General features: G+C 40.4%; 1 protein-coding gene across 2 annotated transcripts in view; it reads left to right on the top strand.

The window, feature by feature from the left end:
- ADCY5 (adenylate cyclase 5) overlaps nt 1-27,234 on the top strand; it is a 205,313-nt gene that overhangs the window by 94,217 nt on the left and 83,862 nt on the right. For both annotated transcript variants that reach the window (XM_082285293.1, XM_082285294.1), the window contains exon 2: nt 26,266-26,415. In XM_082285293.1, the coding sequence (XP_082141419.1) occupies nt 26,266-26,415 (150 nt within the window). The remainder of the gene's footprint in view (nt 1-26,265; nt 26,416-27,234) is intronic.

The raw sequence follows: 27,234 nt of genomic DNA, 5'->3' as shown, positions 1-27,234 counted from the left end.
AGATGTAATAGAAAAAAAATGGTTCCTTGAGGAGACGTGAAACATGGAGTAGCTTAATGATCTTAGCCTGTTTTTAAAGATTCCTTGCTGCCTTTCAGCATAACATAACCCTTTCCCACATGCATTTTTCCTTGAGGAGTGGCAGTGAAAAAGGCATGTCCAATTTCTGCTTTTATAGAAATATAGTTCATCTTGTCATGGTGCTTGGCCATCTAGTAATATTTTTTCATCCTTTGAAAGCAAGTCACATTACTTGCTTGCTGTTCTTGCTGTTTTTTTGTGTAGGTAGCCTTTTTTCCTCTTCTCACACAAGTTTGCGCTGCACTTCTCTCTCCTGACTCTTAAGGGCAGTCTCCCATCCTTTCTCTTTGGTATTGATGACTTCCATAGGTCATGAAAGTTTTAATTTAATGTTCTTTATGCTTGTTGAGGAGCTACCCAATTTATTTGGGACAAGTCTCTCTCTTTTGGATACTCAGCTTTCTTTTAAGCTTCATTCATGCATTATTAGTGCTCTATTCAAATATTTGCTTCTACCTTTTTTCCAGCCTGCCTCAGTTCTAACCTTTCATTAAGTTTTTGCTTCATTTTTGGGGGATGGATTTATGTGGAGTAAATATTGTCAATATTTTGACAGGTTGGCATATTACATTTCTTGTGTAAACATGATTATAATAATATGTGGCCTGTTTTGAACCAGTGTTTGAAGCTCAAGGATTGTAGATGAAAGTGAGTCATGGTGGTCTATTGCATGTAAACATAATAGAAGTTTGATTGATTTCCAAGATCAGTTAGGATTACTTGATTGGAAAGGGTTGCTATGGGAAAAGGAAGGCGATAACCAAAGTAAGCAGCTCATTTCAGCCCATGATGGCAATCACACGTTCCCATCACACGTTCAGTAACTTGTTCAATAGGGTATTTTTAAACCTTACCTTAGTCCTGTAAACATTTGCTGGAGTTCTGCCTCAGCGGAGCAAGAAGCAATATTTGCTGGAAAAAAAGGAGCAAGGGGCAGGGTCAAAGCAGCTATTCCTTGGCACACCACAGCCGAGCTGGCTGTCTGATGTGCCTCCCAGCCTACCAGTCCACTCTTGTTTTTCCTTTCAGATGAATGATCTCCGGGGCAGCCAGGTTTCTGTGATCTCTCAGCAGGGGATGTGTGGCATTATATGTGTGATGTTTTATGCTTGCTTTGGAAAATGCTGGCTTCACATGCCTTCTGTCTCATTGTGGCCAAGTCCCTAGATTAGAAACATGTCCAGTAAATATTTAGTTCCAGATAATGCTGCCAAAAGATTCCATGCTCTCTGACTGCTTCGAGGTTTGTTAGTGTGAATCAGTTTTTATTATTTCTTAGAGCTGACCTTGCAGAAGCAGAAAAAATGGATCTGAGCAATAATCAAAAACACAAGGTGAACCACCAGCCATTGAAGTTGTAACTGCCTAACAATACAAGGATACCACTTGTACCCTGTTATTTCCTAGGAATGAGCCGATGCTTGTGGCAGAGCTGTGAGCAATATCTCACCTGCCCCTGGCTCAGTGTTTCTGTCTCTTGGTTCAGTTCCGTATTGGGTTACAGAGCACGAGGTTCTGAGTTGTTACAAACTGTCTTTCATCACACTGTGTCATTTAACTACCCACCTAATTGCAGCAATCCTGTTCTTATTTTGCCTGCCTGAACATATTTACAAAGATAAAAATAGAGCAAGGGAAGACTAGCAGCTGCCAAGGCTGCTAAGTTAGAGACCACCTAGGAACGGATTAAAGGTGAATAACTGTTTTGCCTCAGGACAATGCTGCTGAATGGCAGGGGAGAGGGAGAGGGGGAGAAGAGGTGAAAGGAGCATTGTTAAGGAAGAGATATGGAAAAGTGCTGGTGTAATTGACACATTTAAATGCAAGCAAGTTTTAAGCATGCTGAAGTGGAGATAGGGATGAAAATGAGTAAAGAAATCATAACAGGCAAATGGTGGAACACTGAATTACAAGGAGTTTTAAGGAATACTTTATTTTGGAGAGGATGCCTGAAGGTCTGAAGGTTGGCAAATACAGATGGATATCTGAGAAAAAAAAAATCATCTGAGTGAGCTCTCAGGATGCTCTCCTGGGTGATCTCAGTTGTGATGTCAGTTGACAAAGAGAAACCTTGGCCTTAAACCCTGTTTTACAGACATGCACTCCTTCTTCTTAGAGGTAGGGTCTTATGAGTTGATAGGCAATAAATCATCACATAGGTTAAATTTCAGCTCTGCACTTAGCCTTCATCAGCTGGAAATGCCAGAAAAGGAGAAAGACCACAGTGCATGAGTCAGTCTGAGCATGACTAAGCTGCTGGAGCGGTGCAGGCGTGAAAGACAAGTACAACCCTGGGATGCATTCAGTGAAGTGCTCCCTGTGCAAGGGAGGATTAGTAGTTCTGTTGTACACTGAATGAGACCCTGTGGAGATGGGAATACTGCATACAGGTTTGGTTAGCCAGCCTTGGGAATTAATTTCCTGAAATTAGATGTATGGAAGAAGAAGGGGTTAGTAAAGAAATGACGAGTCTCTCACACAGAGAAATTAAAACGAAGTAGCTTCTCCTTAATTACAAAAACCTAACACTGAATATTTTAAAATATAGTTGTTTACCCTGTTTCATTTATAAAACTAAGAGCAGGAGAAGACTGAGTTAAACTGGAGGACAGTGTTCAAACCAAAAATGTGTGGCTGTGAGTTAATTTGAGCTGAAGATTGTTGTTTCTATGCCTTCAAACAACATTATTTCAGGACAGCCTATGCTGGCCCTTCCTCAAATATCTGCCCTTTAGCAAAAGTTCTTTGGTCCTTTAGTCACAAACAGAAATTTATACCAAAGTTGTCACAGTTGCACCCGGCTGGCCAGCAGCTAGAATCCGAAGAATATTAGCGGAGATTAGATTTGTATAGAGCACACATTACGGTGCATTTCCAGCTGCTTCTTCCTTGTCTGTATTCACCACACAAACAAATTCATCATCTGTCAGGCTCATGACAGCATGCTTGCTTGCACGCATACTCAATGTGTTTGGGACTACTGCAGCTTTGGGGCAATCTCTTCAATTAGTGCATGCAACTACATCCAAATCGAACTTGGAATATTTTAATCTAGAGCCTTTGCTCCTGTTTACCTGCCGATAGAAGCATTGCACCAGATAGAACAGGCACCCAACAGGAGTTCTTTCTTTGCTAGTTGGATGCATAGTATTTATGATCAGTGAGAGATCCACGTAGTAGAGATGGAAAAAGTTAATTAGATTCAGGAGTCACCTACGTGAATCTGCAGGAGATTGCCTGTGACACCACGGGCCCAGGTTCTAACCATCTATGTTACATTCCCACAGTGCTGGAGTAGCAGGCTGTCACTCTGGCTTATCAGACCACTTTTAAAGGGAACACATGCTCTATGAAAACAGTAGTATTGCCTTGGCTATTGGCAGCAATTCTCTTTCCTCCTACCCCTTTCCTTCAGTTATCTTCATTCTGATTTGTTACATTGATTTTTTTTAAAAAAATAAAAAAACCAGAAAACTTAGTCCATGCAAGTCTATTAATTAATGTCAGATCAACAGCTTTTTCCCCTCCCCCAGCTTTGTCTTTTTAGTACTGTTTTAAGTAAAGTTCTGTGATTTTACACCTGTCCAACCTTGTGAAAGGCCTCACTGGGGTTGTACAAGGACAAGCGTGGGTGGAACTCAGTGCTCAAAACCTTATGTGGCTGTTGACAATGTGTGAGAAGGGAAAAGCCCTCTGCTTCCCAGACCCCAAATTAAGCCTGCAGGGCTGACAGCAAAGCAGTTTTTGTAATGGTACATGGAGCTAATTTGTTATGAAATCAGAGAAGCAATAAATTTGGAAAAACCCCCATTCCAAGTTTAGAGTAGTCTGGAGGGAAATTACACTGTGAGCTCCACTGTGCTGCTGCTAACTTGCTGTTTTCTAGACTTGGGCAATGACAGAATATGGTAGGTTCATCCCCTCTCATTTTCTCTTTCCTGAGCACATTTCTCTACTACACCTTAAAACCAAGTGAATTCTTGTGGAGATCTCCCCACCAGGTTCTCAGGTGTGCCATTCATTCACAATCCAGAGCTGCTAGTCAGTGTAAAATTGCTGTGACTTTTGAAGAAAGAAAGACTCAGCTGGTCAGACCCTGATATTCCTTGTGGCTGCTGCTCAGGGTGTCCTGCTCAGGGCCAGCTGTTCACAGTGGAAAGGCCCTCCAGCCTCAACAGAGAGAAATGGGCTACATCTGCAAGGTCTTTGCAGGCAGATGTGAGCCTGGCTGGGCCAGCTAGCATTTGTGTGGCGGCATTACCAGGGCCCTGAGCTGCATTTAGGAGGACTTCTGTCATTAGGGCACGCACATGGTTTTCTGCCTGCCTGCATCATCTGTGAACTCACTAGTTCTGCCTGTGAATACACTGTAGGCATACTCAACACACTCAGTACCCTTTGCAGATGAAGGGTAGTGAGGGAAAGTTGGAACTGGTGATAAGGTTGGGTTCAGGGCAGTATAGGTTTTGTGTGTCTTCTGAATAGTAAGTACTTGTGTTTATAAGGCATCTCCCCTGCCAAGCTTTTTCCATAAAGGCACCAGCCAGGAAGCCTTGGTCAAATGCAGGATTTCTGTGCTTTATAATTCATCAAGACTCATGATTTTACTCAGCTCTATCATTGTTTCTGAATTCATGACCAGAAAGAAACAGAGGTCCTGCAGATAGCGTAGGCTATGGGAAATTGCAGCACTGCTGAGATAACATAGTTGGTACCAGTACGTCCTGCTCTCATGCTTTCCGAATTACTTATGTTAAAATAAACAAACAAAACAAGAAAACTGTGCTGGCCTGGAAACCTTTAGGCATTCTTTCCTATTTTATGTTGGAAAGATTTAAAGAAAAAGGCATTGTCTGTTTGTTATTTTCACTGCTTCTTTTTCACAAATTGCTTTTAAATGGAACACAAGTAAAACAGGTTTTATTTGTGATCATAGGAAAATACATCTCTGAGAGAGACAAGGATGGCCTGGAAGGAAGAAATTATATTCCAGGTTGCTATTTGAAGATAGCCTTCATGGCTGCCTATTGTGACTCAGCAAGTTGGTTGGGGCTTTGGGTGGCAGAGTGGATTCAACAGGTTGAGGCTTTAGAGGTAGGTGATAGGAAATAACTGTTATTTATGCTGCTGCAAGTGCACTGATTTATCTTTTGTAGAAATTAAGAGTTTACTCTGACCAGCTGAAGGAGCCAAGATAGACTTTGTCCAAGGGACAGGACTGTGGGGTTAAATCATGAAGAGTAATTGTGCTGTGTATTCTGTGCTTTGCTCCAGCTTTTCCATGCTGCCACTGGCCTGCCACGCTGTTTGTAATAAATGGATATGAGGCTGTTCTCGTAGGACCAGGACTGGAGCTGCATAGTAACAAACTGTAAACTGTTCTCTGAGAGGCCTGATTAAATAAGAGAAGGGATATGAAACAAAAATAATCCACAACCAAGCTCTGGCACATAATGATATTAAGTGAGTGGCTGTGGGTTGTACAGTAGGTCTGCTGCAGAGGCGGAAGCTGGGCTGAAGTCTCCTGTACTGTCATTATCTATAAAAAAAAAAATCTTTATTACTTTTGTTCTCACTTAACTGCTCTAATTTATTCCATCAGGTCTTGTCCAGAGGGTGGTGTAGATGCATGTGCAAGTGTGACTGGATTACAGCCTTGTCCCTCAAGACTATTTGCTCTCAATCCTCTACTTCCCCTATTACTTTAACTGAAAGATTGCAAGATGCCTGGATATTGCACTGGCACAAATGGGAAACATCCTCGAGTGTGTTTAGCTTCAACTTAGGCTTTGGGATTAGCATCTGCCTTTATGCAAGGTACTTTTATAGGAAGACTTGTATTCATTCTGGTTTGGGCTAAGGAATAGTTCCTTGGTCATCTTAAATGGACATTTTGAAGACATGAGTCAATTCAGCCATTTGTTCCTCAGCTTTTTTTCTCTCCCTGCTTTTTCATCTGTTGGATGAAGAACTGCAAAGCAAAGAGGGGCTATTGTCTGAATTGATCCTTCTCTCCAAAGACCCAACAGTGGCCAAGGAGGTTTGGTGTGGCTGCGTTATTTTTAAATATGCGGGGACAGGAAATTCTGAAGTGTAACATTTATAGTTGTGCTTGTTGGGAACACCAAAATAAATTAAAAGCTTGGGAATGTCTTGTTTGTGTGCAGTCTGTACCAGAATATCAGCAGCATAAGCAAGGAACAAATCCTTCTTCAAAGAACATGGTAGCCACAGGGCTTCTTCCCATTTGTGTTATCTTTTATTTCCCTCCCTCTCCTCTCTATTAGTTCTCTATAGCTGAGCATGTGGACATGCCAGTAGAGCTCAGGCTGCAGTGCAGCAGTTCTGACAACACAGAGACTGGTGCTCTGGTTGGTTCTCAGAGGTGGAATGACTGGCAGTGTCAACACAGCACAGTGTAGTGGGTGCCTTGTTGCCCTTTGCCTTTAGTCTTCTAAAGTTACCAGCTCACCTGGCCCCTGGTCTGTGGCTCCAGGTCAGGGCAGGACTTCATGAGCCTAAATCAGGGATCAGGGCAAGCCATGCAGTGCCTTCAGGGAGTCCCTTAGTCTGTGTGTGCCATGTGGGTGCAGGAACTCCATTTCTTTTGAAGTTGATGTGCTAAGCCATGGATTAAAGGTCTGCTGACTTAAACCCAGTGACCTGTGACATATATATGCACGCTGGAAAAGTCACTTTAAAAGGGGTTTCATGCTTGTTTTCTGCAAATGCTCAACTTGATCAAGGCTGGTAGCACAAACTGTAATAAAAGAGGGGACAGGGACATAAGAAATCCTTTATGGCAAGCCATGTGTAGTACTAGGGAGAGATGGTCCTCACTGGACTGTGTCAGAAGGATTTGTTAAGGTTATGTCTTGCAGCTGTGGGTTCTCTGCATTTACTCACCCCCCAGCTCTTGCCATACACGCAGGCACGCAGACAGCCATGTTGAAAACTGCATCCCATCTTACTTTCATTCTTTCTTTTTTTTGCTTTTTAAATTCATTTGAAGGTAAATAATCAAAACAGAATTCGGGGCCTCAAAATCACTGCAACTGCGGGAGTTGGCACTTAATGGCAGCTTTGCCTCTAGTCGTGGCATCAAGTTACTTTTGAAGCCTTTGAAGTCAACAGGGCTGGAGGGAGAAAATGTTGTGTTGCTTCTTTAAAAAGAAACATGCTTCAGTTATATTTGCAGCTGAGGTTTTAATGGCTGCGAATTAAAGCATGTTTTATTTGGCCTTTGTTTTTAGCGCACTTTTACCCCTTGGGGCACTTGAAGCAAAGGCACAGTTTGAGATGTAGCTGGCTGCAGCACACGAGCACAGCCATCATCAGCCTCCCCTCCTGTTCCTCTGCAGAGCTCACACTCAGGATCTGTGTCCCACACGACACGAGTGTCCCGCCCTCCCTGGTTTATTCACCTGGCACCTCTTTGCATGCACGGGGTCTCTGCTTACAAAACAACAAGCAGTTTGTGGCTGGCACTGTGGCTTGGAGTGATCTGATGTAAACTTCTTGTATTGGCCCTGGAGACCTTAATTTCTAATCAGCTCCAATTAAATTACTATGAATCTGATAAAGGGAAAGAAGATCAGTTTAAAACAGTGCAGATAGGCACTTAATGTGATTTAATGTATGTCTACATAATCTAACTGCTTATCTGCACATCTGGCCTAAATACTTGTGCAAATCTGACCTATACCCTTTTTTTGACCATATTAGCACTGAAAGCAGAGAAGGTAGATTGTGCAGGTAATAGGTTACAGCTTGTTTCCCTGTTGGTCCTTGGGGCATCAGCCATCCTGCTGAGTAGAAGGAAAGATGCTTGGAGGACTGTGGTGAGGGTGACTGAGCAAAGTGCCCTGCACTGATGGTTTAAGAGTACTCTGACATGAGAAGACATAATAACCTTTCCAGCCATGGTTTTGCTAGGCCCTGTGTGGTTGAATCTTTAGCAAACCAAATCAAACTGGTGGCACAAGCACCAGTAAATACAAAGCAGCACCTTTTTTTGACCTTGCTTTATACTCTGCCTGATTGTGAGTGTTGCTACATTTTGTGATTAGCACGCAACATCAGCTGGCTCAGTCAACACACTTGAGCAACATGAAAATATAATAATTTTTTTTTAAAATTTATTTGTGTGACAGAAAGTAGTGCTAACTTTTTAAAGTAGGGAAGGAGAGGACATGAGACATCAGTCCTAATAAAAAAATTAAGAGGTTTTTGTATGTTTGACAGGTGACAAACATCCCAGTTCAGACTGTCTTTCTAGAGGCTAGTTTCAGTATTCCTTGAAAAATTAACAGAATTATACTGTTTTAGCTGATGCATTGAATTTCAGTGAATATAATAATGATCATTCTGATCCATAGTCCATGAATATTGAGGACAAACTGCTTTATGGTTTCAGTGAGGCCTTGAAAATAGACATGGGAGATTCTTACATGTCCTCCACATACTTGCAGATGAAAAGCTCTGTCTCATGCAGAACAGAAACAATTCTTTGGTTCTTGTTTTGAAGTTGCTGTTCTTCAGATCACAGTGGTTTTATTCCTCAGTATCTGAGTTTTTTGCAGCTGTCAGGTATTTCCAGCCCTTCATAAGTTATCGACTTGGAGTCAATTTCTCTTCTCAGAACTCGCAGAGTATATGGTTAAGGCAAATTCTGTAACATTTCGGACTTCGGGTGACACAGCAAGAATATTTTGCTTAGTTCTCCCTGTTTAGCTGTTGTCTCAGAGGCTGAGACAGAGAAGATGGTGAATGCTTTTATCAAAGTATTGGATAATCTGGTGCTTGAGAAATCTGTATGCAAATCCTGGCTTTGCCGCTGTTTTTTTCTGTGACCTTGGACTAAATATTTGTTTGTTCTGTATGTATGAGACATGAGGGTACTATCTCTCTCATTTTCAAGCATGGTATAAGAATGGATCTGTAAGTACTTGAGGGGCCATGAAGGCAGGAAATCTTATCAACCAAAGGCATGCCATTTTATCACCACGCTTGTACACGTCTGTAAAGAAAAAAAAAGAAAGAAAAAAAAACGTGAAGAGAGGTTTTCCTTGTGTCTCCTACTATTCCAGCAGCCCATTATCACCCTTCCACTTAATGCAGCACTGCCATGTGAGTCTGCCCATCTTCTTGCATGGGGTACCTGAGTGGGATGTTGCCCTATGGGTGGCTGAGTTTAGTTTAGGTTTTACTGGGTTTTGTAATTATCAGGCACAGATGAGAAAACTTAGAGCACTCATTTTGTCTGAACATTACCATGCCTTCTGCCTCTGCTTGGTCTCTGTAGTAGTTTTCCCTGAAAATTTTCTTTCTGTGTTAGAGGAATAAGGAGTAGATCTCCGTTTTATAAGATATTTCCCCTGCCTCCCCTTGCTTTCTGTGCCTAGGAGGATAGTGGCCTGCAGCAAATTCCCTGCAGCATCTGTGTTATTGCATACACACGCTTGTGACACTTTAATAGTAGCTGTCAGATAACATTAATGTATTGCTGCTACAAATAAATCAAGCAGGGCTATGAGCAAAGAAGTGAGTGAATGAGATAGGACAGTCTTGTCCATCACTATCAGACAAGGCCACCCTAAGTATTGTCTGCTCACTTCACCAGTGAAATTGTTGGCTGTGTAAAGACGTGCTTAGTGGAGACACCCAGTCCTTAGCCAGCAGCCCTCCTTTCTGTGAATACCCAAAGGGCTTAGTTTGTCAGTTATTCAGAATAAGGAGAGGAAGATTTCTGAAATGACCTTGAAGACACTCTTTTCTTGAGTCCTAAGGACGAACCCTTTTTTGTGGGTCCGAACCTCATGGTTTCTGTCAGGTGACTCAGCGTGACTGCTGTGCCAAATCCGGTGGCAGCAGAGTGGTTAGGTAAATCCTGAAGCTTGAAACCCCTGGCTGCCCCCCTGGCCCTCTTTCTAGGAAGGCTGTAGGTAGTGGAGCTGGTCACCAGAACAAACAACTGAGTGAGGGAAAAGCAGTTACACTGAAATTCCTCCCACAAAATTATAGGCCTCATCTGTCAGTGTGCTACCACATAAGGATCTCTGTTCTGTGGCTCTCTTTGTACTTCGGAGAAATTCATTAACTTAGTACTGCTTATAAAAGGCTCTTTATCTGATAGTGCAGATGTTTCCAAACTCAGGAGTGCAAACTGTTCCTGGAATACTGTCCTCCTCCTACTGCTTGTGGAGATCGTGGAATTATCTCTTGCATTTTAACACTGTATTAGAAAATTGGCCAGCAGTAACTTGCTCACAGCTGAGATTGCAATATACTCACTGCACTGCCTCTGCAGGCTCTGCAGACACACTGGGAGTAGAGGTCTGGCATTTGAGAGCTGCATAATATGGATGGAAAATTACTGTGTTAGTTCTCCCACCTTAAAACTTGTTGATAGTTGTAATAGGTTGTGATAGACTACAAGGAAATATAAATCATAAAGTATACCCAGACCACTGCCTAGTTCCTGAAAAGCATTAAAGCCTCATGTCAAGTGACTCTGTGATTCAAATGAGTTCTTTGCAAGAAAGCTCAGAGAGTTTTAAGAATTTTTTTTTAAAGAAAAAAGCTTCTTGCAGAAGCATTTGCTCTTACTGTGTGAAGGTAGAAAATTATTCTTGAGGATCCAGCTGTAGAAAGGATCATCACTACTTTTTAAAATTTATACGTGATTGTCATGTTCTTAAAATTCTCTCCATGACAAGTCCTTTGTAATTCCTTAAACTGGTGATGATTTTATTATGCTGAATTTGACAGGTTAATGATCGAGTAGGAAATAATTTAACACTTGTTAGCGCATTTTCTGATGATACAAAATTAACTCTTTCCTTTCTACATCTGAAATCAGTAACTAAATCTAGAGTTTGGTGGTAGGGCAGGGATTGTAGCAGGTAAGTACCAAGAGGACTGGCTGAGATCAGTGCTCCCTTGTCCCCCTGCATATTGCATTTAGGATAGCAAAAGAAACATTAACCGTCATGCTGAAGAGTCAATACCAAAAATAGAGGAATATTGTGTGTGTTATTGTAGTGATAGATTGGTCTAATGTAGGATTTCTTGAAGTATCTTTCTCTGAGGTATCAGGATTGGAGTTTTGCTGTCTAGCAGAGGTAGCAGTACCTGGTAGTTTGCGCGCTGGTTTAGAAGACTGAACCTGTTTGAAGGGGCTGCTGCCCCTTTTTTGTTCAGTCATTAGCTCCCTTGCTATGAAACCACTATGAAAACTTGGTTTGAATGGGAACCTCTGTGGTATGGGCAGCCTCTGACAGTAGGATGAGGGAAGTAGCATGGACAGAAGTGCTGACATGTCACTAGTAATAATATTGTAAAGCAGTAAGAAGAGTAAAGGCACGTGGTCTAGGCTTGTGATTTTGAGAGCAAAAGAACTCACAGCCTGTTTTCAGTCCTTGTGCTCTGTGTATATATTTTAATAACTTATGTTTTTCTTGTTTGAACTGAGCAAGGCCTGGAGAACAAGCTGTTCTTCTGGAATCCTTTAGTTCATTTATTCCCAGTAGATTCCAGTGGGAAATAAAATCAACAGCCTCTCTTCTTCTGAACAGTGACCCTCACTGTGTTTGTTAATACCTCTCAGTGTCTGCCTCCATCGAAACTCAGGATATAATTGCTCAAGCAAAATATGCAGGGGAACAAGAACTAAGATTTCTTTGAGCTTTAAAAAAGTACATTAATTGTAATTACATACATTGATTTTGGGTGCCCAAAGTAAATGCTTTACTGTAGGAGCAGCTCGTTTGTTTAAACTGCTTTTACAAATTTAACTTTTTATACAGAGTTTTGGATCCTAAAAACACCTCATCAAAGCATCTTAATGAACTGGTGACAGCTATACACCTGAAAGATCTTTGAGTGTGTGGGCAGAAATGACAAAAATTGATTTCCCTGTGGGACCAGGAGAAAAAGGCAATTTTAAAAAATCTTCTGGTTGAATTTGCATTTGACTTTCCTATCACTTCATGCTCCTTAAATGGATTAGGGACTGAGTCCTGCAGCATAGGATCTAGAGATGTGCATACTTTGAATATGCCCAAGATGGTTTTAAATCAGGTGTTGCAGAGCAATGAAAAATGTATTCTGTAATGCACGCAGTGAGAAAAGGAGGCCATAGCCAAACAAAAGACAGGAAGGACTGATTTACTAAAATAGACATGGAAAGGATCTGGTATAATGAGATCTGGTATGTGAATGTTCTCCTGGAAGTGCTAAAATTCTGTTTGTTTGAATCTTAATCCTAGAGGTCTGAACTGTAAGTTGCCTTTCTGTATATCTTGCCAAATAGAGGAGGACTAGAATTATACTCAGGGGGACATAAAACAGTGTAATTGAGGCCTAAAGATCAGAACAGATTATGGTGAAAAGGGGAATATATGAAAAAAAAGTTATTTTCAGAAACCTAGTAATTTCTTTAAAAGATAACCCCCCCCCCCCCCCGATCATAGTTGTTCAAATTAGTGGGAATAGCTTCAGTGATTAAGTAAATTCTGTCTGTCTGAATAAAGTACTTGTGACAGTGTCAATATTGTATGGGTCTCCATCCCAGCACAAACTGCTTGACTGCATAAGGTGTAAGGTAACATGAAGAAATGTGTGTTGTCTGTTTAAAGCAGCTGTTACAGACACAGGAGGTAAAAAGGGGGCTTGATGGAGCACCTGGTGGCTGAGATTTAAGTGTGTCTCGGCTGAGGCAATTCTGTAGAGCTGGGGAAAGACTGAGATGCCATAGCATAGGGTTATTCACCTCCCCTGAGGGAATTGCACCTGCTGTTAATAAGATTATTTTCAATGTCTGGGATTTCAACTGCTTCCAGACAGTTTAGGAATCAGTGTGCTTGAGCACATTTTCCATCTGCATTCAGACCAAGGGCTGACTTCCTTCTCCATGAAGTGGAAGCTGTTCATGCCAGGTGTATCTTTTGTTCCTTTGGTGCTGGAGCTGATCTTTGACACTCAAATTGAGAAGCAGGAGCAGAGCTGAGAAGACATGCTTGCAGACAGGCTCTTCAGGAACTCACAGCCAAGTTTTTTTACTGTTCAGTCAGTGTCAGCCACACTGACTCCAATTCTAGTGACTTTTATGACAGTGTATAGGATGGTGGACTCAGGACAATGTACACGTTCTGGTTTTTCTTTTCTCTGCCTTTCCCTCCTGAAAGAAATCATGCTGCTCCTGCTCCTTGAATTAAAGAAAGGAATGGGCAGTAAGCCAATATACCTTCCTGTTTCTGTTGTTTTCAATCTCTAATTCTCTTTCTTCTCGTGGATAGGTAACTTCTAGCATTTTAGTTCTTGTTGTTCAGAACTGATGCATGCACAGGTGGATGACATCTAGCCATAGTGGTAGGAAATGGTGGGGAAGGTAAATATTCTCCTTGGAGTCCAAGTCCTGGATATTCAGCTCACATATACATATTGAAAGTCCAATAAAATATGATGCTGATTTTCCAACTAGTTTCTCTTTCAAAAGAGCACAGCTTGTTCTGAAGTAATTAAACAGCCATTTTTAAGATAGTTCTTCGTGATCTGTGCAGCGCTGATAATCAGATATAGCAATTTTGCATTATAAAAGTGATATTTTAAGGGCAAATGGAATCTCTGAAGTTGAGTACTCATGCTTGGAAATGTGACACATTGCCCACTGAGTCTTGTTTGAAACTAGATAAAAACTTGCCTGTGAGCTGATGAACATTATTCAGCATTTAGGTATTTGCTGCTGCGGCCTCTATTCACTTCTCTGGTTCAAAGCAGTCTCAGGACAAATACAGTGTTTAATACTCACAGTCTCTGTGCAAGGAATGGCAACAGAGACCATTTGGTCTTTTGCAGACCTGCCAGTTGAAGGGACTGTGTAGTTTGTTATTCTGCAAATAGTTATTTTTGAGGCAGAAAAAAAATGGGAAAAAAAATAGTGGTTTGATTTCAGGTTCTAGAGGAAGGAAATATGTAATCATTCCAGAAAGCTGTTTATGCTTCTTTGTCCATAACTTACTGCTCCTGGTCCTCTGTTCTGATCCCCATTTCCTTATTCTGTCCTGTTTGGTGTGGGTTCTGCCTCTTCTGATGTTTCACTACACTCTCCCTTCTCTCTGCCTTTTGTGTGTGTGTGTGTGTGTGTGTGTGTGTGTGTGTGTGTGTGTGTTTTCCAGAACTGTGAAGATGTTGTGAACTTTTCAGTTAAACATGAATGCAAGAAGGAAACTGGTAGATGATAACCACATGAGAAATTGCTGAGCAGGCTATGGTAATAACAAAAGCATCAGACAAACTCAGCAGTGGTCACTACTGCTTGTGATGCCTGACACTATGCCAACAGCTTAGCACCTGATTGCTGGACTAGTTGGGTTTATCACTTGATTTCTGCTATAAATTTCTGAAATGCTTTCTTAAAAGGGAATAGTTTGGAGGTTTTTGATTCACAGGCAGACGATGTACATCTCAGTCAGTTTATTTTGTGCTTGGTGTTCTCAAAGAGCAGTTGACTACTTTTAAAGACTGTCTGGTAGACCTTAGTGGATGAATGAAGTCAATAACAAAAATTACCCATTTACATCTTTTGGTTTAGTCTGTTGTGTTTCTGTATTGTCCTACTTTGCATTACATATCTGGACTTGTGATTTTCCCTATCCTTGCACTTTTTCTTCTGTTTACTGTTATTTTACCAGCACTGCAGCAGGATGTGCCAGTTATCACTGCTGTCAAGGACCACCTACTTTGTGCTTGAAGGGATCTGGTTGCTTCACCAGAAAGCACAAAGAAGTGTATGACGAAATAATATCTTAGAGATATAATTAATCATTTTCTCTAATTCTATCTGTCTTAAGCTGATACAGTTGAACTGATAAGAATAGACAACTGGTTCCAATATCTTTATCCTATCAAAATGGCTTAGGAGCTCCCTATTGGATTTAGACTTGACAGTACAGTAGCGTGGCAAAGAACCAGTTTAGGATTTCAAGCCACAGTCATGGATCTGATCACACACTGAAACATTTTACACCACTTTTTTATTATTATCTCTGCTAAATTCTTCATTTGTGTGGATCTCAGTTCCCAGACATAAAGGCAATAACTGTACCTGTTTCTCAGTAGACAGCAAAATCTCTCTCGGCTGTTTTTCCTCTTTAGGTTATTTTTTTATCCAGTTATCTTCCACATTGGAAGTACTTTTCATAAACTCGTTTTGTTTTGAAGTGAACTAATGAATCTCCACATAATACAAGGGCTGATTTGTGAAAGGCTTACTAGGCAAGGCCAAGCGCACATGAGCTGTATTCTTGGAAATTAAAAATCTAATGCTATGACTAAATATTTAAGCAGTGGTGCAACAGATGATGATGACAGGGAAAGAAGTTTGCAAGCTAATTTGTTTATTGTCAATATTGTCCACTCCAGGAAAAAAAAAGTCTCTTTGGAATATATTAAGAGAAATACTGCATATAATGTGAGAAAAGCAATTACTGCTATTCAGTGGACTTTAAACTTCAACAGAATTGTGGTATCAGTTTTTGGTTATGACAATTTTTCAAGAGGCAACTGGGAAATATGCTCTATAGTCCAGGAGGTCTCTTAGGTCCTGTCTTCTTGTCATATTACAGAAAATTCTGAAAATAAGTACTGCCTATTTTTTTCTGTCTGTCTTCCTCAGATTAGGTTACTTTAAATAATCATAATTTATTGGTTTTCAAAGTTCAATTCAGTGGTGTACAGTATCCTCTTGGGGAGGTTAGTATGATATTTGGTCTATTTTAAGTTCACCTCAGAAAACCTATTCAGCTGCATAATCTCTGGTAATGATCTTTGGGAGAATAAAAGTACATGCTCAATTACAGGCTCAGAATTTTCCACTAGCAGCAGAAATTTGGATTTAATTTCTTTATATCCTACTCAACTCTCAGCCAACCCAACTTATTTCAATTGTCGGAATTCAAAAACTCTTCCAAACTGTGCATCTCCAGGAAAGTGAAGTTGATTTGTTTGTTTCTGTTAAACAGTGGAATTTTTACAGTATTGTAATTCCAGTATTTTCAGTATATTCATCTTACACATTTGACAGTGGGAAAAAGCAGGTTTAAGATCCTATCAAGATATCTTTCAGCTGTAGCATATCTTGATTCAAGAATCCAGCTCCCTGCCATTTCAAAATGCTTACAGAAATTAATGATGCAGTCTTGCAGTACGGGGCTTGGATAATGTTTTTGATACCTATGCCTCAAAAATTTACCTCGAAATGTTTTCCTTCAGATTCTGCAAAGCAATGTAAATTGTGCCTTGCAGAGTATGCTGTGAAAAACTCATGTAGTAGCGAGTATCCAAATTGTTGAAGCTATTGGAACAGAATAAGGTTCATCTAGGCTAATTTACAAATAGCCATTTGGTTTAAGCCTGGAATCGTGAGGCGTTCGTGTTTGTGTGTTTGGGGACAGACGGAACCGGGGAGCTGAGAAGAAAGTGCAGGGTGGGTAGTAATAGGATTTACTGTGCAAAGAAGGCAGAATGAAAGACTCATGCAGAGTGCAGTAGTGCAGCTCCAGAGGCACAGAGGAGAGGGGTTGTGTACAGTGAAATCGAGGCAGGCCAAATTGTGTTATAATTTGTATTATAAACAGAGCTGGTTGTAACCACTGTCATTAGGTTGTGTTACACTTGCCTTTATAAACAGTTCTGAAGTGCCTTTTAGAGCTTCTCTATAAAAATCTTTATTATATTACTGCAGACCTTTGAAATTCAGCATGACAAAGCTGAAGGCCAAGGAATGTGCCTTCAAGCTGATCATTGAGCTCAGTTAAAATTTGGTCAGGAATTTGCTTACTGAGTTTTTGTGTTGTTGAATCCAAATCTGTTTAGAGATCAGTATGCTCAGCTGCTCCAGCAGCCAGATACGATAACAGACCTCAGACTTGTGTGCAACCCCTCTGATGCAGAAGTAAGCCCGTTTTACTGTAACAGCTGGCAAAACCACACATCAGCCTTTGAAGGAGAGTGTGTGATCCAGCCAGGTCCCTCATAGATTGACTTGGATATTAGTGGTGGCTGTGCACGATCTTTGCAATCTGCTATGAATGCTGCTCCTTCACCTCATCAAGTGCAAGCCACTGCTTCAGTTCAAGAGTTCAAACTTTGCTGGTGGTTCTTGGTAAGTTTTGTTTATTAAAAATATATGTTGGGATAACGATGTTAATAGGAAGGAATCAGAGCTTGTGGGCAAGCTGCTCTGGCTTGATTTGAAATCCAGCAACAGAAGAAGAAAGCAGGTCTTCTTTAAATCAAAACCAAAATACCCATCTGTATTCCATTCTTTCTCCATTTTTTACATTTCTTCCCACACAAACAAACAAAACCAGTCTAACTCACCACCTCCTAAAAACACGCATTCTAAATGCTTGGGAAATAGTAATTTTTATATCTTACAGACCATATTTAGGGCACTCATTTCTGCCTGCTGAGCAATTGGAGAATGTTCCTTTTTCCCAGATAAATAAGACTTTCATGTGACTAGATAAATATTTTTGTTTTCCCAGTGACCTGGAGGTGACTCCTGTGCTTAAATGACGATGGAAGATAAGGGGTGTAATGCATTGCGTGTATCTGAGTCCAGGGCTCCCTGAAATATTCCCAGGAACACTAAAGACTAGGATTCACTGTGACAGGAGGAAGCAGAGGGGTGTTTGTCTTCATGCTTTTGCCTATTTAGTACAGACGTTTTCTCTCATAGCTATTGAATGCAACCACAAGTCTTAGGCATGTGCTTCTCTGTGGAGCGTGTTTGCTGGCACTGTGTAGGATGTTGGGAAGGGCAGAGTACCCCTGGACAGGAGGAAGGGGAGGGGAGGTAATGGCAGCCATGGAGGTGACTGTGAAGAACTGGGATCCTGGGCTCCAGAAGTCTCTTCTGCTGAGATCATGTACTTGGTATGGCTGCCAGGCACAACCCGTTCCAAGGCAAAAAAAAATGCAGGAAAGCAAAGTAAACATAATCTTGCTCTCACCATGGCTTAAATCAGTTTGTGTATTTGCTTGTTGAGTTAGTTGATGTGTATTAATGGACTTTAAAGGTAGCAGTCTAATTTTAAGAGAGCCTGATAGAAAACCTTAGCATTTGTCTTCCTTCCCTCACATCCCTTCCATCAGATAAGGAAGGAAATAGGATATAAATGATTAATAAAGTACATTTCTCGACTTTTCTCCTCATTGATTACAGCTCCCTTCAGAGACATTGTGCAGATCTGGATAACCAGACATCTCAATCCAACTTCTATTCAATTACAATATTTTTCTACTAACACCTACTGCATCTTCTTATCTTACCACCTCCTCGTGTCTTGGGAGCATGGGGACAGGTGGGATTGGCATGAAAATAACTCAAACGTGATTACAATCATTTGCAGAACAATTGATTTTGCTGGAATATCAGAGCTTTGCTTAATTTTCTTAACTAAAGTCATTGTCTAAATTGCCCAAGCCATCATGCATCTGGGACAATTTTGTACAGTTGTCAAAATTATCTTGACATGTTTTTTATGGGAAGATGTTTATCCAATGACAGCTGTGAGTCATGCACAGAAAGTCTAGGAGCTTTCATCCACTTTCACACCCTCAAAGAGGAGTACCTAATGTTTCAAGTCCTGTTTGAAGGGCTTTTATTTTGGTAAGATTTTATTTGGTTGCTGAAGTCTTTGTCACCTCTGTTGATCAGAAATAAACACACTTCCAGGGAGATGAATTCACTCTTGCTAAAATGCATTTTCACTAGGGTCAGGTTAAGTGAGCTGGAGAGTTAAAAAGTTAAAATACTGTGTGGTATTGCTCAGGAGATGTGTATCAATCCACATCCTCCATTTCTATCATGTTGTTCCTTCTGGAGACTGCCACAGCAAATCTGAAACAGGCCAAACTTGCAGCTTGTGCTCAGGAGAAGCATCTGGCTGGTGTTCCATCTCTTAAGGTAAGAAGCCACAGGATTTGAAGGAGACAGCCTGGTGGCAAAGACGTGGGTGGTAATTTAAATAAAAAAGCAGGGCGTGAATTGTCAACAGGGGAAAGGCAAGGGGTGTTTTAGTGGAAGAAGCCTCCCCCTAAGTTCTTTCAGAGTCTCACTCTTGCATCCAAGGGCCACAGGGTGTTTCGCTGGAATGGCAGCTTCCCATGCAGCTTTTGCCTTGCTTCATCTGAATCACCATTGAGGATCCTTGCATGAAAACTAGTGCTGATTTGTAGCTTTTAAAGAATGTTAAGTGTGGAGATAAAGAAAAACTTGTTTGCCACAGAGATTTGTTGAGGATGGATGACAGACCCCAGAATCTCCTTCCCTACTGTTTTATTGCTGTAGAAGTGCAGCACTTCCTCCCTCAAAGGCTGTGCCACCGTGCAAAGGATGCTTCTCTGGGACTGTGATGGAGTTCCAGGAACACTTAGGCACAGAAATATTTATTTTAGCTGATGTTACACCAAGATTTGGCTAGGACAATATATTCTCTTCTTAATCTTACCAGTCAGTAATGAAAGAAAATTAAATCCCAGCAGAAAAATTAATAAAACACTGATAGGGAAATAGAATTTATCCATTTTATGTAATAATTTTTCCTCTTGAGAAGCTTGATTAAAAAAAAAAAAAAATCTATATTGGTAATGTTTTGTTCTTTAATAAAACCAGGATTTAAAAGTTTTAATTATAAAGAAATCCCAAATCATAAATACTTCATTGTTGATGATATTACAAATATTGGTGGGCAAGAATGCACAGGTTTGCAGTTACAACAATCAGTAAATGAATTAAAGTTATATAGAATAAGGTGTGAAGCATTACAATTAAGAATGTAACATCAAAGATTTCAATATTCTCTGAAACAACTAAGAGAATTGAAAAATATAAATATCTTGATTTTTTGCTCTGGATTAGGGGTGTAGCGTATTATGTCTCTACCTGCAACTATGTATTTAAAAGGTAAATAAGATTTTTTTTTTATTCTAAAGAAAGAATTTTCATTCTAAAGAAAGAACTTATGTGGGGCAAAATACTTGTTTGGCTTTCCTCTGGGAGAACAGCATCATATCTGAGAGATCAATTTATACTGGGTCTGGAAAGGTGAGATGGATGCTGAAATACACAGAATGGATGGCATCAGATTAATGTTTTTATTGACTGCAATTCTTGAACAGAGAGATTCACAAGTGGCATAAGGGTTCTTTTAATGTTTTCAGCCAAAATACCATGTGTCACTCTCAGCAAGTAATTTTATGCCAAATATAGAATCTAGTTGAAAGAGTGAAGTGGGCAGCTTTTGTTCCTTGTAGGCTCACCAAAGAGAAGGAATGTCAAAAAAGTTTCAGAAGTGTTTCTGCCAAGACATTTTTTTGTTCTCAGCATCAACTGAAGAGATTTACTGCATATGTAGAACATCGCTCTCTAATACTCTCTAAAGAATTCTGCTACTTTGCAACAGTTCAGCTATGACTTAGGGAGGCATCTAAACTCTCCACACTGGCTTCAGCAGCACTACTCTTGTGTTAGAGAAGCCTTTGGAAGGCAGTGGCTGTAATTGGTTTTCTGTTCTGCTCAAGATCCAAGCAGTGGTTGCTGTACAGCAGTGGCAGAACAGAGAGGGAAGGCATCAGACAGCACCTTCAGAACATTTGTTCTCAGGCTCTGGTGTATTGATGTAATCTTTTGATGTTGCAGTTATCTCTCACTATTCAGTAAAAGTACTTGCCACGTTTGAAATTGAAACCTCCTGATTTCTTCACACTGTTCTTTACTGGCTAAACACTGGGAGAAGACCGTGTGACTTTAACTGTTTATTTATCTTTCTGGGATAATCTACAATTTTCACTATCTTAATACTCTGCTGGCTGTAGCTCTGGGAAATGAAAGATGTTGTTGTATATACAACACAAATACATGAGTAATTTGATCTCGGAGCCAGCTGATGTTGTCTTTCATTTTAATTTTCATTATGCCTTTGGCTCTGTAGCTGCTCCAATTTTTTTATTAGACAGTAGTATATAAAGAGGCAATAGAGGGTTAATTGCTGTTCAGGGAAAGTGTTTGAAAAACAGCACCAGCTATATCTTATAACAGTACTGTCTCATAATGTTTGTGCTTTTTGTCTTTAGAATTTATCCATACTTCCAATTCAAGATTGCACATATTTGTGTGGAAGAATTGTCTTGGATAGTTAGAGCTTTTGTAATCATAATATTTTTGTCCCTACATTGTTTACAGTAAGTACTCAATAATTTTTCATAATAATTTTTAAAGGTTAAAAAACTAACTCTCAAAAGTAAAGATGATTTCAGTGTCTGCTCCTGCAATTAATAGTTGGACCAGTTTGCCAGTTCAGTATACAACCACTTTGAAATGTAGCCCAAAAGTCAGTTGTTATCTGCTTTTAATCTGGCTGTTGCACAGATGATCACTTAAGCAAAAAATTTGCTACTGGCTGAGTATCATGAGAGTTGGAAAGTTGAGGCAGAGCAGTGGCATGCTCTGGAAAGAGGGGGTACATAGTTTGTTGTTTGCTGCAGGTTGTGTTGTGTGACTTTTTAATCTCCATATATGTGCTTTATTTCTCCTTGGGACAGTTTTATGGCCCCACAGTAAAAGCTTCAAATGTAATTGTTTTCAAAACAGGACCTTACAAAAACATCAAAACAATATTTTGATTGAAATGAAAAATAAATAAAAAATCAGAATACTGATTAGTGGTATTGCAAACTAAAGGGAATAGCCTAATGCTGTGATCTCAGAACAGAAGTAACCCTGAGCCTCTGCAGGAGAAGTGGACCAAAGCAGAGTAACTTGGCAAAAAACAGAAGTTGTGATTTTTATAATAAGCAATGATATTGCAAGGAATATGGCCCACCTTCTCATGTCAGTAGCCAGCCTTGTTTGCTCTGGCAGAGGTAGGGAACTAAATTTATCTTGATGCTATTTCTCTTAAGCATGTTGTTGTCTCTTAATTACATATTGAATAGCATCTGGTGTTTGAAGAATTATCGAATAGAAACACAGCAGGGGGAAGTGTGGCAATATTGATGCAAGCTGATACTTTTTCTGCTGTGGTGGTCTGGAGGCTCTCCCCTGGCCACTGCTTCATCCTCAGCCTGGCCTGAGGTGCCCAAAACATCAATTTTGTAATACTGGTGTCAGGCCAAATTTAGCTCTCAATTTCGATTTTGTAATACCAGGTTTTCATAACTCCTAGAACATGTGGAACTAAACTGTTTCCATCTCTTGTCTTTCTTCCCTTCAGTCACCAGGGGAAAAAATTATTGAAAGCAGTTTCCTGCGGGAGATTCAACAAAAGCGTTGCAGTGCTCTGTTTGTGCGATGAAATCAAAGCCACTGGAAACTGCCTGATCTGTTTTGTTGCTGGAGTTTGAGTGATCTATTATTTCAGTGGCACTAAGGAGTCACGGTGCTTTTTGAAAACCCCTCACAGTACATAGCTTTTCCTTAGGTGTTGAATCACCTTTGAAGAGCTCTGCCTTGGTAACACCAAGAGAACAGCATTTCTCTGCCTCACACAGGTCATATAAGACTAAACGTTTTAGTTTATGAAATACTCATACTGCAGGCAGGTTTAATAGCTTAGCTAAGAGTTATATGTAAGTTAAATGGTCTTTATAAACTATTGTTTTCCAAAATCAGTAGGAATCTTCTTTCTTTAAATGTCTAGTTAGGCAGGGGAAGGAAATAAACTACAAACCAGACAATTCTATCTTTCCATTGCCTTGAACAGCTCTTCAAGCACAGGTTGTCTGAAATAGCTGCCATAATATGTTTTTACTTTTCAGGCCATGGGGTTTAGGGAATCAGATTTTTAGTATCTACATCATCTCCTTCCTCCTGGGACTGAAGCTGGTTACCATAGCAAAATGGCACAGAAGCTGATAAGCACATAGTACCATTTGGCAAACATGATATAAATTTATTTTGTTAAGACAGAGGGCTGTGAAAAAATTATTGCTCCTAGAATTTTTTTTTGCTTTATTGTGTTTTAAAATGCCTGTGTAGAAAAGTCTTGTGAACAGATATTGAACAAAATTCTCTTGCTTACTAACAACTGTGGCTGCAAATAGTAGGAGCTTCAGTTCTAAATCTCTGCAGATCTTTGATATTTTCACAGAAAAGTTACACAATAACACAGATAATACACTCATTTCACTCCTTATGTTTCAGGGTGTTGCAGAGATGCTATTCTGTGAATTAAATGAGCTCCTGCTAAACAGAATAAATACAGACACCTGTCTGTCCCCTGCTACTTAAAAATTACATTGCAATATAGTTTTTGTTCCTACTTGATGAAGCATGGTCATCTGAGTCTGTCTTGTAAATCAGTCTGTGAAGTCCCCTGGGTTTGTGTAAAGTGACGTTAGTGAGAGCTGAAAAGTTAAACTGCTTGGTGTACCAAAAATATTGTCAATAATGTCAATTCTGATGACGTTTTCTGTACTCCCTGTCTCAATGTCCAATATGAACCACACGCCTTGAGCAACACAGCCTGGCTGTTTAAGGCATCATCACAGTAACTGTATCTCTCTGCGTGGACCCCACTGGGGGGACTTTTTGTTGGCACAACACCAGTTTGTCAAGAAAGACCTAAAGAGAGCTTGTTTTGAGGACTGAGGTGTTCCTCTTTCTGCTGGGTTAATTCTCAATATGTTGCCTGGCATCTAAACTTACCTGTTGTCTCCTGTTCTTGGTACAAGGGTTGAGTCACTGTTTTGGGGAGGTTTTTTGGGTTAGTGCTAGTGACTGTAAGTGAAATGAAATCTCAGAGTCTTGGGATTAAAGCAGAAAACTGCTTATTTCCTTAAAACCTTCTTTGTTCTCAGTTTTATCCATTCAAAATATATCATACATGCTTATGCCATTTTATATGCCCTGAAAAATTTTCTAATAACTGCACAACTGAATAGCTCCAATAGAGAGGATTTGGGAGTCTTGCTGTAATCTGGGCATGCAAAAGACGCTGTTTATTTTTAACTCCTTTGAGCCCATTTTAACCAGATTGAACTTGTAGAAGTGCTGTTCTTTGGCTGAGAGTCTCAATCAGTGCATCCATGGAGTGGGAATCAGTAAATCCTAGAAAACCCCTATTTTTATACCCTTTTTAAGCTTTTTCTTCAATATAGTAAGCCTTGTCCTTTTTTTAATGCTAGGGGGGATTTTTCATCTTTAAAAATTATCATTATCACCAAGAAAATACCATCAAATGCCCATTGGATGCAGCACTGCCTCAGGTTAAGGCAGGATCTGAGTGGGGATTGACTGGTGTCTGATCAGCTTGGGGGAGAGAGGTGGAGGACCTTGGATCTGGCAGGATCCAGGCAGTCTTAGAAAGAGCTGAGTGAGAATATAATTGTGAAGGGAATGTGTGAGTTTAGGACTGGGACTTATTTCATGCCCACGTGTGCCCTACATCTTCAACAGCCTCCTCCCAGTGCAAACTGTGGCCTCTGCATGGAGGGACCCCTCTGTAGGGGTTGAGAATAATTTCGTCCTAGAAAACCAGTTGTCTGCAAATACATCTGATGCCATTGGTGATAGTCACCTGTGGGTGTCCATGACCTGCAGGTCCTTGTGCTGTAGTGTGGTAAACAAGTGTGGGAACTCACTGCAGGGACATAGCCCAAAATGCAGAGCTTGGATGCAGGAGCTTGGGAAGTTGGAGTGTTGCCATCTACTGGCAGCCATCCACAGAGAGGAGTCCCTCCTCTGGCTGTAGTTGACGGTGTTGCTTATTTTGAGCTGAAAGATGAGGTTTTTCTGCCTAAATCCTGTTTCGAGTCAGAGCTGTCAATAAAAGAATTGTTGCTGTCCTTAGCATGTGAATGTAGTCAAACAGTTGGAGTAGCACCAGTCAGGTTTTTATGGAGAGGCTGTTACTCTTGGCATGTGGGTCCGTGTTTGAGATGGGGGCAGCTCCTCTCTCCTTCACAGTGTCCAAGTTGGTTTGGGGAGTCCTGAGCACCCCCTGTGAGCTCAGGGCTTGAGGGTGCTCTGCAGCTCTCCTGCCCTTCAGAGTGGCTCCATATTTGCAGAGAATGGGCTGATCTGGAAACTGCTTTTTTTATTCTGTAAGTAAAAAATTAATAAAGGCAAAGGATATATTTGGGCTCATTAGGGAATAGAGCAAAGATCAGTATTATTAAGAATCTTGGAGGTCTGACAGTCTTTCCCCCTGGAAGAAACGAGAGGTGTTTCAAATAAGTCTGTCCTCAAAGGGCGATCCGGTACAGCTTGTGCAAGTCTCAAAAAGTCCTACTGGGACTGACCTCTGTTAAGGGAAAGGTTTACATTAAACCATCAGAACAGGCTTTGAGAATTTTGCTTGAAACAAATACCAGCAGTGGGCATGAATTTTTTTTTTCCTTTTTATTAAAAAAATAAAAAGTTGCAACACAAGTTTTCAGCAAAAGTTATGTGACTGCTTCCTTACAAAACATAACCCACATGGGAGTAGAAGAGTGGCATAGCTCTTCCTTCATGCTTGTCCAGCTGAAATATGCCTCAAACATAGCAACTAATTTCTGTACTCATGCATAGAAATGTAAAAAACTTATGTTTTTATCTAGTACTATAAAATTTTGAGTTGGAACTAGATTATAAAAATTACTTCAGTTCCTCTGAAACCTTGTGAATACCAACACTTTACCTCCAGTATTTTAAGCACTATTTCAAAATAATGGTATTTATTGTACCTTCGAAATGTTTTTGAGCCAGATACGTAGGCACACAAACATGGAAATATTTGTGTTTCTCTGCCAGATCTCTGTGTGTGAGTTATAAATGACTTCAAATGATGGAACAATGATGCATTTTTAGTTGAATTGTGTCACAGTAGTCCCAAGATAATGGATAACCAAAAGCGAGGTTGCAGAATTACCAGTGAAATTGTACATTTTATTTGTGAGGTAGTACACAGTGGTAAGAACATATATTTGAGGTCATATATGGAAGTTTTATATTTTAAAGACTAGAGAGGTAAAATACACTGGAATTAAGAGCCTGAGGTTTAAATGTGTGTTGGATTAAGGAGTCATGGAAGGGGCTGGATTCTGGCTGGTGCTTTGTTACCAATGGCAGATTTCCAAAGTGTAACCAAATATTTCTCTCTCTCTCTTTTTTTTTTTCTTTTGTTTTTGTTGCAGCTGGTCTCCAATGTCCTCATCTTCTCCTGTACAAACATTGTAGGCGTGTGTACCCACTACCCAGCAGAGGTGTCCCAAAGACAGGCTTTCCAGGAGACCAGGGAATGCATACAAGCCAGGCTGCATTCTCAAAGGGAAAACCAGCAGCAGGTAAGAGCAACAGCTGGAAATTAAAAATTAAAATACTGAAACAGAATTAGCATGCAAATTGTTCCTGTAGGATGGGATTTGAAGGCTTCTTGCTTCATGAGTAATCCAGGCAAGAATAGGTTGATGCTAGAGGAACAGGATTTTTAAAAGTTTGAAAGTTCAGGGGTGTAGTTCTTGTCCAATACTCTGGTGGACTTTTCCAGACACAGCAGCATATCCTGCGGTATGTGCTCTGTGGATTAAAATTACACAGTATACAAAGAGTCTGCATAGGTTTTTTTGCACCCATCATTGAAGCCAGGTGTTGAATGCAGGTACAACACACAGGCTTTGTACTGACCCTCTTTGTAAGGTCAGCCTGGCATGATTGTCTGCCAAGCCACTGCCAAAAGGTAGATGTAAGGCAGGTAAGAATTGGTCCACACAACATAATATTCCTTGATGGCTCCAAAGAAGGTCCTCTTCTCTCCTTTCCCAAAGGTTCCCACCTTCTAACACACCTCTCTATATCTTATGGGCCTCACATGAATTGTATTTGTTCAAAAAGTAAGACTCATCATCAGCTTCATTGGTTTTTTCCTATAAAAAGCCCTCTTGCTGCCAACATACAGCTGAGTTGTCAAGGGTACTGCATGTATCTGCTCCCCTAATTAATTTTTGGGTTCTCTTGAATTAATCTCTTGTGTCCTTGGAATTAGAAACAGAAGGTCTTTTGGGGCAGCTTGACTATTCCCTTGCTAACACATATCTCTGTCCTGCAGTACCTCTCATAGTGGTCTGTTCAGTCCAATTTAAAATGAATCATGAAACGGGACTTCC

This window comes from Coloeus monedula (genome assembly GCF_965178545.1).
Source record: "Coloeus monedula genome assembly, chromosome: 7".
In the NCBI taxonomy this organism is placed as follows: Eukaryota; Metazoa; Chordata; class Aves; order Passeriformes; family Corvidae; genus Coloeus; species Coloeus monedula.
The sequence above is the reverse complement of the archived record's forward strand: the minus strand, read 5'-3'. Positions and strand labels throughout refer to the sequence as shown.